At 41.4% G+C, this 17506-nt stretch overlaps 1 protein-coding gene across 1 annotated transcript; it reads right to left on the bottom strand.

Moving 5' to 3' along the window:
- Window positions 1-519: 519 nt before the first annotated feature.
- Window positions 520-15659, bottom strand: Tmem14a (transmembrane protein 14A). The gene is made up of 5 exons (XM_076860085.2): window positions 15140-15659; window positions 6269-6354; window positions 4147-4248; window positions 2206-2293; window positions 520-743 (listed from the first exon to the last, which is right to left on the bottom strand). Exons 1-5 carry the CDS (start codon window positions 15184-15186, stop codon window positions 704-706), a joined length of 363 nt encoding a protein of 120 aa, XP_076716200.1. The 5' UTR covers window positions 15187-15659; the 3' UTR covers window positions 520-703.
- Window positions 15660-17506: the final 1847 nt, after the last annotated feature.

A 17506-nucleotide genomic window follows, 5' to 3' on the forward strand; every position in this document is an offset into this window, starting at 1 on the left:
TACATATTTGGTATACTCAAAACATTACTTTAATCAGTAATTAGGCCTTGTGTTTGTTAGCTTTTCAACACTCTGATCACTGTGATCAAAATACCTGGTGATTTAAGGGGAGAAAAATACAACAACAAAACTTTTTAAAACATTTTTATTTTTTTATTTGAATACTGATATATTCTGTTGAGTATATCTAGAATGGAATTCTTTTAAAGGAAAAAATAACACTGGCAGCAATTAAATGCAATTAAAATGGAAAAAATAATTAAATTTCTGATATACCACAAGTAACAAACATCTAAGTTAGTATTTTGTGAAGTCTACTTAGGAAATTCCTTTATTGGATAAGTTGTAGTTTAATTTAAACTTCCTTGAGTCATCAGTATTTGGAACTGTCAAAAACAATATTACAAATATAAAAATAGCCACAGCAAGTGAAAGAGCATATCGGGATTCATTAAACACCTTTAATGAAAACAGTGCTTAACAAATAGAAACAGTTTAAATTTTTGCTGTTTTAAAAAAAAAAAAAAAAAAAAAAAAACTACCTTAAACTTTTATTCATCTTAGAGGAGACAGTATTACTTTTGCTTCTGACATAAAATACGAGACTTGACATTCTATATTGAAATTTATCTTTTAAGTACAAAGAATACTCTGCCCATTACAGTAGAATGACAGGAATTTAGTTTTCGGTTCTTCTGGATGCTCACAGCAACAGTAAGACAAGTCTCAGGATCATCATGAGGCTGAATTAAAATAAGATAGAGGCAAGGGAGGTCATTCTTACCTGGCATAAGATAGAAAGGATCACACGCTATATGCAGGCATGTTACTAATCCTTGGCTTCCAGGATTCTCTCCCAGCTCCACTCCTTGGAACAGGGCAAACACATCATCTGTGTGTTCTAACTTCTCAGACAGGAAATAAAAATGTTCACTGAATGAATGAGAAAAATAAGAACTTGCTGTTCCAAAGCTTGGGATGAGGGTTCATGAAAGAAAAGTCTAGGAAAAAACAAAAACCTTCAACAGCTAGTCGAGTAAAGCCACTTAGAAAAATAATCAAGGAGATGGCCATTAACTGGGTCTTGTCCTCTTGACAGCAAACCCTACTTCTGATTCTAACACAGAGCATCCTTTTTAGAGCAGGATTATAACTGAAAAGCAGTCCTTTGTAATCAAATTTCCCCCCTCCTTTGAAACATAACATCTAGCTACTCTAGAAAATTCTATACAAAAGTGGAAAAAAAGAACATGGAAGTTATTTATTATGCTATTATTACCCATCGAAAAAACACTATTAACAGTCTAAGGTGTTTCCTTCTTGTTTTTTTTACATACAGACATTTTAAAACAATAGGTGCAAGCAATATGCTCCGTGGATTTTGATTTTATTTTTATACCTTATTATGTCATCAAGATTTTCTAATGCCATTAAACAGGTTTTGAAAACATGATGTACAAATGCTACTCAATATTCCATTAAGTGGGCAAAATATTTATTGGAATATTTCCTTTCTGGTGAATTTCTAGGCAGTTCCTAATTTTTCAGTTTAACATGTTTTCCATTAGAAATAAAGTCTCAATGAATGCTCAGTCTTTGTGTACATCTCACTTCTTTTAAATAAATTCCAAATAGTGAAAATACATGTCAAAGGGAACTGACTTACTGATGGATTTTAACACTTAAAAGTCAGCTAGGAAGAATGAAAAAACAAATTATCTCTAAATTATTATTTGGTAACATGCTTAATCTCATGGACAAAATTACCAGATCAAATTGACAAAAATTGGAAACCCCCTACCTACCTTTTTAAAAAAATACTAAAATTTATCTCCCTTCAAAAACTCAAAATAATTGCACGAGACTATCACTGTCCAACTCTCTAAAAGAGACGTAAATGAAGAAATTTACTGCTTTAGGTTGATGAATCTTGTGGGGAAACAAGGCTGAATTTAGCTCTGAATTATGAAAACGATAACTGTGTACATGTGATCCAATAACAGTGACACTAATTGTTTCTGGGAAGAGTGACTATGGGCACATCAGTGACAAAGACTGACTGAATCCACTATGGTTTAAGGTTTTTACAATCATGCTTATTATAATAGAAACTATTTTCACCTTTCAAATTAAAATTGATTTTTGAACAAAAATCAGCCCTTCAAAATAATGGCAGAGGAAAGTATAAATCACAATAGTTCTTACCTTAAACCTGCAACCAGCCCAGCAGGCATTATTTTCTTAGAACGCTTAAATCTCACACCCATTATTGTGGCCAGGAAGAAAGCTGTAACTGAAATCCAAAATCAATCCATGAACCAGAGTATCAAACATGTTATCAGTGCTTGCTTGCAGAAAAATAAATAAATAGGAAAATAGGATATTGTTTCAAAGCTTTCTATACAACAACTAATATGTACCTATTTCTTGAAAAAATAAAGGGATCTATTAAAATGCTTTATTAATCATCCTATCAAAATTTTTGAGTAAACAAACATATTAAGGTCCATTCCTGAAATATCTTCCAAAGATTCTTTTTCTACCTAAATTTCTCTTCACAGGACACTCCTCAAAGGCAAGGACTACACAAGGTTCCCACAGGGAGTCATTCAATAAATGCTGGTTAATTTAGTAAGGAAAATAATACAAGTGTTTCTTTTAAAAGATCTGATTATAAACTAATACTAGAAGGCAAACTGTTTTCTTGATAGCATTCCATTTTGGGAGATTAAATGCCTGGAGACTAAATAACAACCTTATATTCAGAAGCATCAGGTCAGGAGCTGAACCCAAAGGAGAGAAGGATGTTTCTGTGTAAGACTTCAGGGTGTCACTATTACAACTTAAGAACAGTTTCAAAGCTGTTGACATAAAATTGAAATATGTGTTCATATAAAATACATATTGATATAAAATATGATTGACAACAAACATGGGAACTATTTGTTATGGTTTGGATGTGAGGTATCCCCCAAATGCTCAGAGGAGAAACGATTGAATTGTGAGTCTCTTAACCTAATCAGTAATTTAATTCCCTAATAGGGATTAACTGAGTGGTAACTGAAGGGGTAAGGCATGGTCTCAGAAGGTGGAAATTAGGGCGTGACTTTGGGGTTTATATCTGTATCTGGCAAGTGGAGTCTCTCTTTTTCTGCTTCTTGATCATCATACAAGCTGCCTCCCTCTGCCACACTCTTCTGTCATGATATCCTGCTTAACCTTGAGCCCCCAGAAATGGAACCGACGTTCTATGGACTAAGACCTCTGAAACTGTAAGCCCTCTAACAGACTTTTCCTCCCATACAATTTTACTGGTTTGGTCTTTTAGTCACAGCAGTGAAAAAGCTGACTAAAACCCTACTTAAGTATACATGAATAAAAGGCTCAACATATCTATACCCTGCTGAATAGGTTCAGCTCTGAAACAATCTTCGTTATTAGAAATATCCCTACTCTTGTATTTAAAATAAGGGAAGAAAAACACACCTAATCTCTTTCTCTTCCTCAAATGTAAACAAAATAAAATTTTGTTTTTATTTATATTTTCCTCCATATCTCACCATGGCATTTTGAATAAATCAAATAAAGACAATTTTCTTGGTGTAGTTTTTTAAGCCTTTGCTGTATTTCTCTTTCCAGCTAGCCAAAAGAAAGCCGAGTACTCTGAGGGCTTAAACATATAGGTTGCCATTTTTTTCTGTGGACATTTTCTCACTAAAGCCCACAAAGGAAGACGCTAAGAAGGGGTCAGTCTTGCTGTCTCAAGGCAGAACAGAATCTAAAAGCTGTTTGTAGATTAAATAAAATAGGTTGTCTCTTTTTAGATATTTTTACAGCAACATAACAACCATGCTTAATATGTATATAGGAAAATTAGTAGAAAATCTAGGAATGGTTCCTTGCTTTTTCTAATTTCATTTTTCTTATAACAAGTTTTAGAGAAATTTGAGTTGGAAGGCATTGTGGCAGTACCATTTTTTATCAGGCCTGTCTAGAAAGGAACAAGGGTTGTGGTCAGTCTCCACACAAGTGAGTGGCCACTCAACATTTGACAACATATTTTCTAGTCAACCTAGTACAGGGTATCAAGAAGGCCGCTCCAAGGTCTGATGGTGTGTAACTGGGGGTGAAAAGTGCCTTACTTACATAGTGATATTTTAACATCTCGTTTGTCCATGGAGACACGGTAAGCTCCATAGCCCGCCAAAAATCCAACAAAAAGACCAGCAATCAAAGATGGAACACCACCTGGGGAGAAAAGTATGAACTCATAAAGAGAATCTCAAAGTGAAAGGAATTCATTCATCACTTCAAGTGCAACACAGGCACCTTCGAACATATTCCTACTAGAGCATCGTGAGAGAGCCAAATTAAGTACGGGTCTCTTCAGGGACGGTTTCTAAGAAACAACTGTTTGATGTTGAACCCCAAAACATAAGGCAGAGGAACTCTGAACACAGGGAAATGCAGGGGTCAGATGTCACTGGGAAGAATAAAAAAAAAAAAAAAGCTTGTATTGTGCTGACTTGATTGTATGATCTTGGGCAATCAGTTCACTTTTAGGAATTCTTCCCTCCCCGCTTTTCCCCTTGGATCCACATTTTTACCATGAAATTGTGATGATGGAAAATGAGGTCCAAAGGTATTTTTAGCTCACAGAGGTAAAGACAGAAGGTCTGTGCAAGCCAAGCAATGGTTTTTTCCTGAATAATTAATAAATCATCAAGCCCTAAGGCGCCAGAGGAGACTATACCAAGAAAGTCGAAGATGCAGGGCACTGACCCAGCAAGCCAGTCCCCAGCTCATCTACCCAGCCCAGGACACCATGATAAACACTGAGCACTTCTGTACACTAGACAGGGAGCTATATGCTGGTGACACTGTGATCAAGGGTGACACTGTGATGAAAGCACACACAATCCTTGCTTCACAGAACTTGTTTTCATTTAGAATCTACTGGATTAGAATCCATGAGGGTAAGACTGAGGTATTTCTATTTTTTAAATATTCACAGAATTCAGATAGGTAGCCAGGCATAAGAACCACTGCAGGAAATGCAAACATAAGCATATGTGCTTGTGCATGAGCGTACACACACACACACACACACACACACACAGAATTCTTTACATCCCTAAAAAAAGGCAAGCAAAAACATTTAAGCCTAGCACAGCGGTGCACACCTCTAATCCCAGTGACTTGGGAGTGGTTAAGTGCCCCTGGGTTCAATCACTGGTAGCATAAATAAATAAATAATGTTTAAGTGTTCTTTTCTGTTATATAATAGAAGTTTTTAGATATGTCTTTGGCAAGAAAAATTGTTTCTTCAGTAACAATCCTATCAGGGTTTTACACTGAGTCTTCTTTGAAGTAGATCATAAAACATCAGCCCTTGAGAAATTATTTGCAGGTATCACTTTGGTGGCATCATTGTTTGTCCTTCAAAAAATATCTACAATACACATATTCAGAGAAAAACAACAAACAAAAATATAAGGTGAACTACAACCTGTAAGGAATCTTAGAAGGGAATCTATTCTAATCTGCCAGTTGCTCTGCTATGAGACAGAACTGTTCTTCTGCCTGTGGCTTCTGAGATACCTCTAAGGAAGTTCCTAACTTCTAACTATGTACACCTGGCTTTTTCACTCAAATTCAAATTTACCCATGTCACAGGTGTAATGCCCTTTGAAATACCACTTTATTTTTAAAAGCTCATTAAAATAGAAGAAACAAACATGAGACACCATGTCTACACATGCATCTACTTAGAACAAAGTAAAGTATAAAATCTTGACCTTTTACTTTTCTCCATAAAAACCCTTTAAGTAATCAACTAGGCTCTTCTCCCTCTTTTAGATACAGATGAAGAGGTGGCTTTGGGTATTTTACCTTGGTATTTAACAAATCTCTTCCTTTGCAACACATACCAATAAAGCTCAGTTTTTGACACAATTATGTAAAACACAAAAAGCCTTATTATTAATAAGCGAGCTCTGAGGAAGGTTAAATCAATTAACTATGCAATTCATGATGGCAGGTGAAATTACACTTTTATGCTGGAGAAGCACCACGTTGGAATGCTCTGTCATGCTCAGTCCCATGTAACCCCCTTCCCTCCATGAATCCCTTCCATGACATGCTGGTCCTCACCTCCTTCTAAGATATCATTAACTTCTTGTCCTACTTACAGACCCTCAGATGATCCTAGCACATTCAGCAACTCCCCAGTAAGTTCCTTTGATGAAAATTTTGTGTTTTGGCTTACCTCTCCGCTTATATCCTAAAATGCTTCCAAACGTCACAAGGGCTGCAAAACCAAAACCAATCAGGTCCATTGGTGAGGCCACAATTCTAAAGCAAGGAGGAAGGAACAAATGATACAAAATAAAGAGTCTAGGGGAACAAATATATAGTAAACTGAAAGGCATCCCACAGAATCATAGAAATTAATTTCTATAGTCCTCTAAAGAAAGGGTCAAGGCCACTCCCAACACCACTGTCCTGCTATCCTCATTCTCGGGCATGGCGGGGGGAGGGGGGCACCTCAGGTTAACTCTCCTCTTTCTGTCTTCAAGCTGCACCCTCAGCTATTTAGGTCCTTCTACTTCTCAAATAAGGCTTGTGCTCTGCCAGCTGGGTCTCCTCACTGGATGGAAACACTACAATCTACACTTCCTACTTTCATTTCTATAACATCCTCCCTCTCCTCCACCTACAGGACCCCAACCAGCCTCTGTACCTTCTCCTCGACCTCTGCCCTTAACTAACCTAGATCCCCTTCATCACTCTAGCTTCTTCTTCCTTTGAATGACTTCTGAAATTCCATCATATAATTCTTTCATATTTTTCAGACATTCATCCTTCCATGCTCCCCACACTGTAGAACAGACAAGGAAGACACCCATGCATAGCTCAGACTGAACCAGAGTTTCACTTTAAACATATGCTCTGTCACTAGACAGTTCTGGGGAGGCAGAGACATCCACACTAGAGTGATGACAAATCAGTAAAAAATATAAATGAAAGTGAAGGGCTGGCACAAAGTTAACTGCATGATAGTGACATCTTATCCTGCATCACAGCAGCGGTCAAAGCATATCTCGGAGTGAGAAGGTGAGAAGATCCCTGTGGACACTGCCCTATTTTTTTTTTTTTTTTTGTAATGAGAATTGAACCCCAAGGGTGCTTAACCACTGAGTCCCATCCCCAGCTCCTTTTTTATTATTTGAGAACGGGTGTTGAGAGCCATAGCTGAAGGGGCCCCAGCAAACTTTCAGACTGCCAGCTGATGATTGGCTCACAGCGGCCCAAGCAACATCTAGCTGATTGGCTCCTCTGCGGTGATGCTCATTGGAGATGCTCATTGAGCTGTTTCCCCACCCTTTCAGACTCCCAGCTGATGATTGGCTCACAGCAGCCCCAGCAACATCTAGCTGATTGGCTCCTCTGCGGTGATGCTCATTGGGCTGTTTCCCTGCCCTTTCAGGCCTCGGAGCTGCTCATTGGGGGACTTTTTTGGCTCCACCCACGTGACCCAGCCAACCGCCTCAAGAGCAGGAGGATTGTGGGAGGTGAAGAGGCTGGTGGTTGGGGTGTGGCTTGTGGGAAGCCGATGGTGGCAGTTGGGCTCTGAGGGTTTTTCCTGAGGAGCTGTTTTGTTTGGCATGTGTGGTTCTAAAAATAAAGTTAGTTTCTTTTGACAAGTGGCTCCTGAATTGTGCCCAGCCAGATTGCGGCAAAAGGGTCTCCCTAATTTGCTTAGGGCCTCACTAAGTTGCTGAGGCTGGCCCCAAACTTGTGATCCTCCTGCCTCAGTCTCCCAAGTCGCTGGGAATACAGGTATGCACACTGGTGCCCAGCTTCTACATTCTTTAAGATGTAGTAGAAAGTGCGCTGGCCACAGGCTAGAGATGTGGTTCTGGTCACTTGCTGGCGGTCAGTCCTAAAACCATGCTCTTTCCTTCTTCCAAGTCCTCCCAGTGAGAGAAACAAATGAGAGGAGCTCTGAAGTTCTTCTGCTTTTTGAATTCTAAGAATCCTGGTGGTGCATTTATATCTCAACTTTCTTATATCTACATTTCTTCCACAGGGAAAACTTACTTTTGTAAACAGGAGAATGATATATGGGATTTCTTATATATTTTTTTCAATTTTCTCACTGCTCATCATTTAGGTTAACCAGTCTTTTATTCCCTATACTGACAATAAACTGACTCAGAAGAATGGAAAAGAAGTGTTGCACTTCTTAGAAGATGATACACAATCAATTAATGAATATATGAAAAATATTCATCATCTCTAGCAATTAGAGACATGCAAATCAAAACTACTCTAAGATTCCATCTCACTCCAGTCAGAATGGCAGCTATTATGAAGACAAACAACAATAAGTGTTGGTGAGGATGTGGGGAAAAGGCACACTCATACATTGCTGGTGGAACTGCAGCCAATATGGAAAGCAGTATGGAGATTCCTTGGAAAACTGGGAATGGAACCACCATTTGACCCAGATAACCTTCTCCTCGGTCTATATCCAAAGAACTTAAATACAGTACACTACAGGGACACAGCCACATCAATGTTTATAGCAGCACAATTCATAATAGCTAAACTGTGGAACCAACTAGATGCCCTTTAATAGATGAATGGATAAAAAATGTGGCATATATACACAATAGAATATTACTCAGCAATAAAGGAGAATAAAATCATGGCACTTGCAGGTAAATGGATGGAGTTAAAGAAGATAATGCTAAGTGAAGTTAGCCGATCCCAAAAAAATAAATGCCAAATGTTTTCTTTGATATAAGGAGGCTGATTCATAATGGGATAGGGAGAGGGAACATGGGAGGAATAGAGGAACTCTAGATAGGGCAGAGGGGAAGGGAGAGGGCAGGCGATTAACAAGGATGTTGGAATGTGATGATTATTATTATCCAAAGAACATGTATGAAGACACGAATTGGTGTGAACATACTTTGTTACAACCAGAGATAAGAAAAATTGTGCTCTATATGTGTAATAAGATTTGTAATGTGTTCTGCTATCATACATAAATAACAAAAATAAAAACAAAAAAAGAAAAAGAAAAGAATTGTTGCACTTATCTCAAAGAGCCAATCAAAATTACTATGAGGGAGGGTCTGCCAGAGGGACACAGGAGCAAATGATGGCACTAAAAAGCCCTCAATACCTACAAAAAGACCCTCATCTGTGCCCAGGAGGTGGTGCAGTAGGATGTGACAGGTAGGAAGGCCCTGGGTTCAAAACCCTTTGTTGACTGAATGATGGTTAAACTAGTAATAATAATACTGAGGTTAACAATGTTTGTGAGCGATTACCACGTAATTGCACCATCCTGAGGTCTCACATGTATCATCTCATGTAATCACTACCACAACCCTATGGTTGAATGTTACATTATTATCCCCATTTTCCAGATGAGGAAACTAAGTGAGGCACAGAAAAGGCAAGCAATCCCAGAAGGTCACAGAGCAGAGCCAAGATTTCACATTCAAGTAAGTCTCACTTCTAACCACTATGCAACACCACCTCTGAGAACTAAGTTAGCTGGCTGAGCATGCAAACAAAGCTGATGTGCTTCAGAATTTTCAATTATGGATCAATCTCCTGCTTGGCCTCCTATCTTAAAGACATGGTCTTGGTCCTTCAGGACCCACAATATAGCACAGCAAGAGGGGGGAGATACTAAGTGATCCTTAAGGGGGGCAGGCATCTGACACGGGGTGGGGGCCTAGAGAAGGATGCCTACAGGTTGCAGGGTATTCACTGGTACCCTGGGGAGATCAGAACGAAGCTGAGGAAAGAGGTGATCCAGGCAGAAGAAGGAACATGTGCAAAATATTCCTGATGTAAGAAAGCATGACAAGATCTCAAAATAAAAGGAAGTGCATAGGGGTTGTGAAAAGAGAGGGCCTGGTGAGAAACAGGACTCTCGTGTAAGCCCTACAGAGGGAATCTGGCTTCTGTCCTAAGGACAGTGAGAGATGAATGAAGTGAGCCTCACAACCAGATTTAAACTCCAGCAACAGCATCCTGGCTGCTATAGTGAAAGATGAATTAAAGTGAGGCTGGGAGATAGTTGCAGTAAACTAAGCAAGAACTTAGTTGACGATGGTAACCTGGCCTAAAGAAATGGCAAAAAGGTAGAGGGAGACAGATGAACTTAAGACAGGTGAAGGAGGTAGAATCAAGAGGCCTGGGTATTGGGAGGGAGAGGCAGGGATGAGTCAGGATGACTCAGCCTCTAGGTCTCTGGCTTAAACCATCAGGAGAAGTAGGGGTGGAGAGCCTTAATGATTCCCTGAGACACAGAATGCTGGAGCGGCAGCAGATATGAGGTGGGGAGGAGGGAGGTAGCCAAGAATAATGTGACCTATTTTTATATTCTGTCTGAGTCAGGAAAATACCTTTAGTTCAGATCTGAAGCTCATGAGAGAGATCATTCATCATCAGGTAGTAATTGGAGGATTTACTTTTCTCCTAAAGCCAAGCAGCAGTGAAAGGCTCCATCCCCCAGGAGTTCCTATGACTCTCTCTTGGGGACACATTCCCTTTTACCTGGTGTAGAATTCCTTAGGTTGGGATCCTTTCTCCTCTTTCCATTCCCTCCCTCCCTAGCCCACACACCCTCTGTAGGCTCAGGGAGCCAGTATTCTCTTCTCTCCTTGAGGACAAACCCAGGTTCACTTCTTTGTTCTGACAGCACCAAGCACACTGCCCTGCACAAGGTAGGTACTAAGTAAAGAATGAATGAATGGGACATGCAGGATAACCTGTAGTTCACCTGTTTCCTACCCCCACCTCTAGCTATATTGCCAAGAATCAAACTGAGTGAACTGTTATTCTAAGGAGGCAAAATAAATATTCCTAATCCTGCGAAATGTTGTTATTACAGAAAAAATCTGTACAAACAATAAGCACCCCTCTTGCTCCTTTGCCACGGCAGGGCCACGTGGCCAGGCCAGAAGTACACATTAAAGCCAGAGGCTGTGTTAACATGAAAAAGATGGGGTGTGGGCAGGGCAGCCCATCACACCCTCACATGCTCCTGTCCTAAAGTAGATCCTCAAGACTTGTAAAAGGCCAGAAAGCATCTTGGGTGCAATGCAGCAAAATGGTTTACTGCACTGCGTACAGAACCAGGTGCCAAGGCCATGCCTTGCTCCCAGCGCCAGTCCTCCAAAATTTGGAAAACTAAGAGATCTTCTGTAAACTAATATACAAAGCATTTTCACATGCTAAGAATGTAACAATTACCTATCCTTGTGCTCCTTGGACTTGACATTTTCGAGTGAAATCTGGGTGGTGCTAGGAAGATTAAAATCTTATCAAGCGATTTTGCAATAGTCCATGAATTCATCCCACCACCTTAACCAACAGCTCAGCTCCAGAAGGATAGAAGGCAGAAATTCAGGAAATTCCCAGAAGGAGTTTTAAAAAAAAAAAAAATCGCTGAGAAGACAGACTCCACCCTTTGCACAATCTTCCCAAAGTCCTTCCCCACCCCATCCCAGGTCCTCTGCATCCTCATTTGCTGCAGGGATTGGAAAGGTGGGGGAGCGCTCAGCAAAGGCCCTTTTATTTCTGTGCCTTTGCAAGAAAATCCAGGGCAGGTAAATCTCGACTGTGGGATGCACAGTAGAGCTGCAGCCTGAACCCTCCCCGTGAGATAAGGAGGGGACCGGAGGCTGGCAAGAGTCATACCTGGAGTCCGGAAGCGGTCTCCACACCAGCACCTTTCTACCGGCGAACTGCTTTCACGCGGAGCCGAGCAGCTCCTTCCGGGCGCCGCCTTCCCTGCTGCGCGCACGCGCTGCGTCCCGCCCCCTCTCGACTGAACCCGGTGCAGCCCAGCCCTGGAGCGCCGGTTACACCCCAGGCGCCCGGTCCCGCCTATTTGCTACTCTTTGGTGCCTCATCCCAGGCCAGGCTGAAGCACGCTGTCTCCTGCGGGACTGGCAGGCACTCGCAGGGAGCTTGTCTGGGTGCAGCAAGGATCCCAGAAAGTGAAACAGAGTAACAGAGAAGGTCATTCATCATTCGAGGGACATTTGTGGGACCTTTAGCAAACCCAAGGCACTAGCAGATTGCCCCCATTTTCAGTGGAAGAAGCTAAAGTTCAAGAGGCGAAGTGATTAAGATGTCTAAAGTCAGAACCCAAATTTGATTTCATTACATCATCTATGGGGTCATAAAATGTGTTTGGGAGATCAAGATTCTGGTTTTACAGGCCCGGAATGGCTGGGTTTAAATATCTAGGAGGACTAGTAAGAATCCCAGAGCTGGAAAGCACTTTAAAAGTTTTCTAGTCCAGGATAATCCGTTCCCAGGAATAAACCTTAAATTCATTTGAAATTGTGCTTCCCAGTGAACACTCGTATCTCACTCCAATTCAGCCTTCTAGGCTGGATGTAGTAACTCCAACCCTCTTATCCACACTCCTTAAGGGATTTGAAGAAGCTTTTCCTTTAGGAGCCCAAGCAGCTCTAGGATTCTGTTGGGCTGGAATAACAGCAAAATTTCAGGAAGGAAAGAAAGAAGGGAAGCTAATATACATATTAAATCTTGTGAAATTTACTGAATCTATTCCTTGCACGTGAAAGTATTTCAGGGAAGTAATGCGATGGTATTTAACTCAAGAGAAGTCTGTTGGTCCTAGGGAGTTAATAGGATCCCTGGAGATTCGTGGGAGAGTTGATGGCAAGACACTGGAGTGTGGAGGAAGTGGTATTCTCAAGTTTGACTTTGAGTTCTCCCAGCTGTCCTTTCCATTGCCTTCTATGCCCGTCCTTATCTCAGCCATCTCCCCCACTCCTCAGACTCCCTTTCTCTTTCAACGCTTTCTCTTTTCAGAATAAAAATAAAATCCTCCCCAGGCCCATTGGCCCTCTCCTATAATCCCAGCTACTCAGGAGGCTGAGGCAGGAAGATCACAGGTGGGAGCCCAGCCTGGCAACTTAGCAAGACCCTGTCTCAAATTTTTAAAAAAAGGTTAGGGGGTGTAGCTAGGTGATATATCATCCCTGGGTTAAACCCCAGTACCCCCAAAATAAATACATAATTGTTTTTTAAAATAAATAAAGCCCTCTTGGAATGCCTCATTATTCCAACAACGTGATCTAGATAAGTGCATCACTTAAAATGGATACACTGTAGAAAGTATGATTGGTGGTGAGATGTGACAAAATCAGCTCTACACAGTAAGGGGCCAATACATCTGTTATCAAAATTTCCCATTGTTCACCCACAGGATTTTTTAATTGCAACCCTTCTGAATCAGAAAATGTAACTTTACTCAGTTTTTTAGAGCAATCAAGGAGCAATACAATTATGCATGTCTGTTTGTGTGATATGCCCAAGCTAATTCAGCAGCTGTTAATTTTGAACATTGATGTCTTTCTGGAAAACAAAAGTATTTTTTTATTGGCTTAGAAATATTTGCCTTTCTCATTCTTGACTTGTGAGATTCAATCTCCATATGAGCTTTCACATCTCCTTCTTCCCCCATGCCCGATTCCAGATTATTTTCTGCATAACATGCAGCATGCTCTGTTTTGGTTAATTAACTCCCTAATACAGTCAAATGTGTCTTTCCATCTTTCCATCTAAAATGTCACAGATTTTTAGCCTTCTATTTTTAGCCTTCTATTTCCTACTTGTGTTGGTTATAATTTTTTTCATTTTCATTATCTAATATCTTAGAAAACATGGTCAAATGTTCAATAATGATTTCTTAAAAATCAGAACATAGCAGTTCATCCACAAGCAAAGTGAAAGATGGACTGTCAATTTTAATGGTTACAATATGTTCAATCACATTACTCTGAGTAACTCAATAATGGATAGAAAACCATTATGAACTGCAAACCACAGTTGTCCTTCTGAGAAAGGAGAAACTGATTTTAATTCTCATTGGCATTTCTAACATTAACACCAGCAGACTCTCATTCGAATTCTCATTGGCATTTCTTAGGAGCATTGCCCAGGAGTTACTACCTTCACTTGGAGTCACAAGATTCTACCATAGGTACATAAAATATTTCATCCCTTCCAAAGACACCATACTTTACCCAAATCTGTCCTCCCAATATTCTCTAAGCCTGAAATCCAGTTTACCCAACACACATATATCTGTACTCACTCCTTTGGAGTTTGTTAACTGTGAGCCTTCTTCCTGCCATGAAAGTCCCGTTCTAAGGCTTGTTTCCTCCAGGAGTGAAGCAGCAGAGATTAAAACAGTTGCCTGGATCTGGGCTGCTAGGGTTGACATTCTGGTTGTTCCACCCCATACTCTCTGTGTGATCTCTTCTAGTTACTTACACTCTTCTCTGAATCTATTTCCCCTCTGTAAACAGCCTTCAATGTCTATCTCATAGCATCCTTGGATGTTTTTCTAATCCTCATATGTGAAGGAAGCATTTAGCACATTCCCCCCAAATAGAGACATAAATAGGTACTAAATGTCAACTATCTCCTTCCTGGGCCACTCCAATCCATATACCTCTCACTCCCTTATTTAATCTGTACAGGAACAAGTGCTTGAACTCTGCACCCACCCCTCCATGTACTTGGCCACAGGTAGCTCAGTCAAACGAAACATGATCCAGAAATGTTCCCTTAGAATCATATCCCATATACAGGGGCCCTTGATGGAGTACCCAACTTACCTTCTCCACCCTGGCTTCATCTTTAGCCCCAGCCCTCTTGATTTCTAGTGTTGGAATCCATTTTTACAATAGTCAACAATCTCTCCAAATTTGGCAAAATAGTTTTGGGGGGTACTTTCTGCTTGTATCCCAGTTTAGCTCATTTACAAGGAAGCAGTGAGCTTAGAAATTAGATGGAGTTTAGGAAGAGGGAAGGATTACAAGCAGAGCCACTATCCAAAACAAGGTCTACACCAAGTGATACATTCTACATCAAAGATGTTCACAGATCTGCACTACGGTCTTTCTGGGATCTCAATTCCTTGACAGAAACAAAGCTGAACAGGACCACAGCATCCCCAGGCTTTGGCGAGGGAAAGCAACGTTACCCTGCCTTGGCATCATCCCTGGGCACTGCTCACACTGGAAAATTAATTTGTCTAAAATCCGTCTTATAAAAGGCTCACCTCGCCACATTTCTTTCCCTTTCTTCCTTGGCGCCCAGACATCGCATTCAAAAAACTCAGCCTTCCCAGGGCGGAGACCTCAGTCTGACAATGACTCGGTACCCAGCAGGAAGGAAAGAAGGGAGGACGGAGGGAAGGCTAGGGAAAGGAATAGGCGGCCTTTCAGGACCCAGACCCGGGCCCACGTGGGCCCGGAGCGAGCAAACACGCTCCTCTAGTCGCGCATCTTCTTTCCTGGGTGACTCCAGGACTGCGCCAAAGTCCACCAACAACTGTCACAACTCCACAGCACCTGCCCCGGGTCCTCCGGGCTCCTGCGGCCTTCCTACAGGTCGGCCGTTCCGGTCCAGGGTGTCCTGATCCTGACCGGGGACCGCCTTCGGGAGTGGCTTGATGTGGCTGCTTGCTGTCGCTTGTTGGCTCCACCTGTTGCTTGCTTTCATCTGCCCGTGACACAGTGGGTGGCCGGGGCGGCTCTTCTCGCGGCAGTGTACGCTGCGGAGCGGATTCCTCACCGCGCCTGGCCCGGGCTAGCTCGGTTATAAGACCCAATTCGGGGGCCGGGCTCACGTCACCCAAAGCGCATTCTCACTGGTTAATTCTGCCTGACAATCAGCCGTGCACCAGGGTTTCATTGGCTGCAACAACGCGCTCTCCATGTGGATTTGTCCTCCGGTTTCTTAATACACAGCCCAACCTGGACCCTGCGGAGGATCCCAGAGATGGGCAGGAGGACCCCCTGTCCATGCCCAAGGTCTAGAGACCCCGTACTCTCTCGGCCACGCACTGGAGTCCCGACCTTGCCAAAGTGAAAAATAGCAAAAGAGCCACAAATCAAGGAAATCAAATGTAAGTGAGAAAAGAATAATTAACCAAAAAAAAAAAAAAAAACAATTTTTACAAAGGCAAAATAAAAATATAAAAGTCAAGGGGTGAGTCAAGAAAAGATAAACATGATTCTAACTTCAAGTTTAGCACGTTTATAGAGCTTTCTATTCGGCTTTGGCAAATAACCATTGAGTAAGTGAAGCTTCTGTCGTTCGCTTGCCTTTCCTGTGAAAAAGCAGCAGGGGGCACTAGATACTAGGGCTGCATTCCGGTAGGCATGGCGCTTTCCCCCTTCAAGAATTATTATCCTGTATCAAATAGTTTGCTCTTAGTAAATGCCGGAAACGGGGCGATGGCCTATGTGGAAGAATGTGCAAAAACCATACACTATCTCTGGACTACACTCTGAGGACTAAGGAGTACAATTTTCTGAAATACTGTGTCAGGAAGAAAAAAAAAAAAAGCCAATCACAGGAGAGAGAAGGATATTTTTTGAGGTAGGCTCTGAAGGAGATGCAGGGCAGTGGATAGTGACCACCAGAATACTGGCAGACTCCCTGTTCTAGACTAGTCATCTGGATCCAGGATGAACTTTTGCCAAGGACTGTGCATGCTAAAATGGGACTGAGGAGTTTCCTGGGACACTGAGCTTTCCTGTAAGTAATGGTAAGGACAACATCTCCTACCAGTAATATCTACTGTGTACCAGGCACCATTCTAAGCATTTGACCTATGTCCAACTTCTTAAGCTTTATCCTCTGAGGTAGACACTGCCATCCTCCCCATATCAGAGGAGAAAATTGAGGCAACTTGGCAGAGGATATGTAAAGTGTCAGGCCCAGGATTAAGAAAAGTGTGTGTAGAGGTCAAGGGGTCATTCTGGGTCCTTCTGGCCTGGGTTTGAACTATGGCTTAATTGCATAGATTTGTCATTAAGGGAGAGCGCGTAGTATTATGACTGTCTCACAGGAGATACACAATAGCATTTGCCATTACTCTTTAAAGACTGGTGCCTGTTCTCCAGGAGCTTAATAGCTTTGGAAGAGGTCGACAAGACTCATAAAGCATTTGAGAGGCCTTACTGACTGGATGAACAGGATGCATAACAGATGCATATAATCTTTCTGAAGAGGGACCACGTATGAATTGAATGGTCAGATCTGATGTACAGGTTGCTCAATGTGGCACTTTGCTTAAAATTCTGCATGACTACCTCTCGGTCACTGTTAGAAGGCCGCCTCTGATCCCAAATGACTGAGCTAATCATCATGTTCTTTGTTTTTATTACATGTGTGCATTTAACTAAAAATATTGTAATTAAAATTCAGTTAGGGAATGGTGTGATATCTGGGGAGGTTTTTTTGTTTTGTTTCTAGTTAAAGAAAGCATTTTGTTGATGGATTAATTTTTGGAGGAAGCATTTATTAATTCGTAGATATTTTTCTATTAGATATTAAGTCTGGAGAAGGACTTGGAAATAAGCAGAGTGCCAACTCAAAAGACTAACTAACTCTAGAGGGAAAGGGATGGGACGTGATA

This window comes from Callospermophilus lateralis, chromosome 6 (assembly GCF_048772815.1).
Source record: "Callospermophilus lateralis isolate mCalLat2 chromosome 6, mCalLat2.hap1, whole genome shotgun sequence".
Taxonomy (NCBI): domain Eukaryota; kingdom Metazoa; phylum Chordata; class Mammalia; order Rodentia; family Sciuridae; genus Callospermophilus; species Callospermophilus lateralis.

Excerpts from the sequence above, each read along its gene's own strand:
- Tmem14a (XM_076860085.2), bottom strand. The coding sequence starts at position 15,186 with ATGCGATGTCTGGGCGCCAAGGAAGAAAGGGAAAGAAATGTGGCGAG. Across the intron at positions 4,249-6,268 it reads TTTAGGATATAAGCGGAGAG|GTGGTGTTCCATCTTTGATT; the intron begins GTAAGCCAAAAC and ends TTTTCTCCCCAG. Across the intron at positions 2,294-4,146 it reads AGATGTTAAAATATCACTAT|TTACAGCTTTCTTCCTGGCC; the intron begins GTAAGTAAGGCA and ends TTTGGATTTCAG.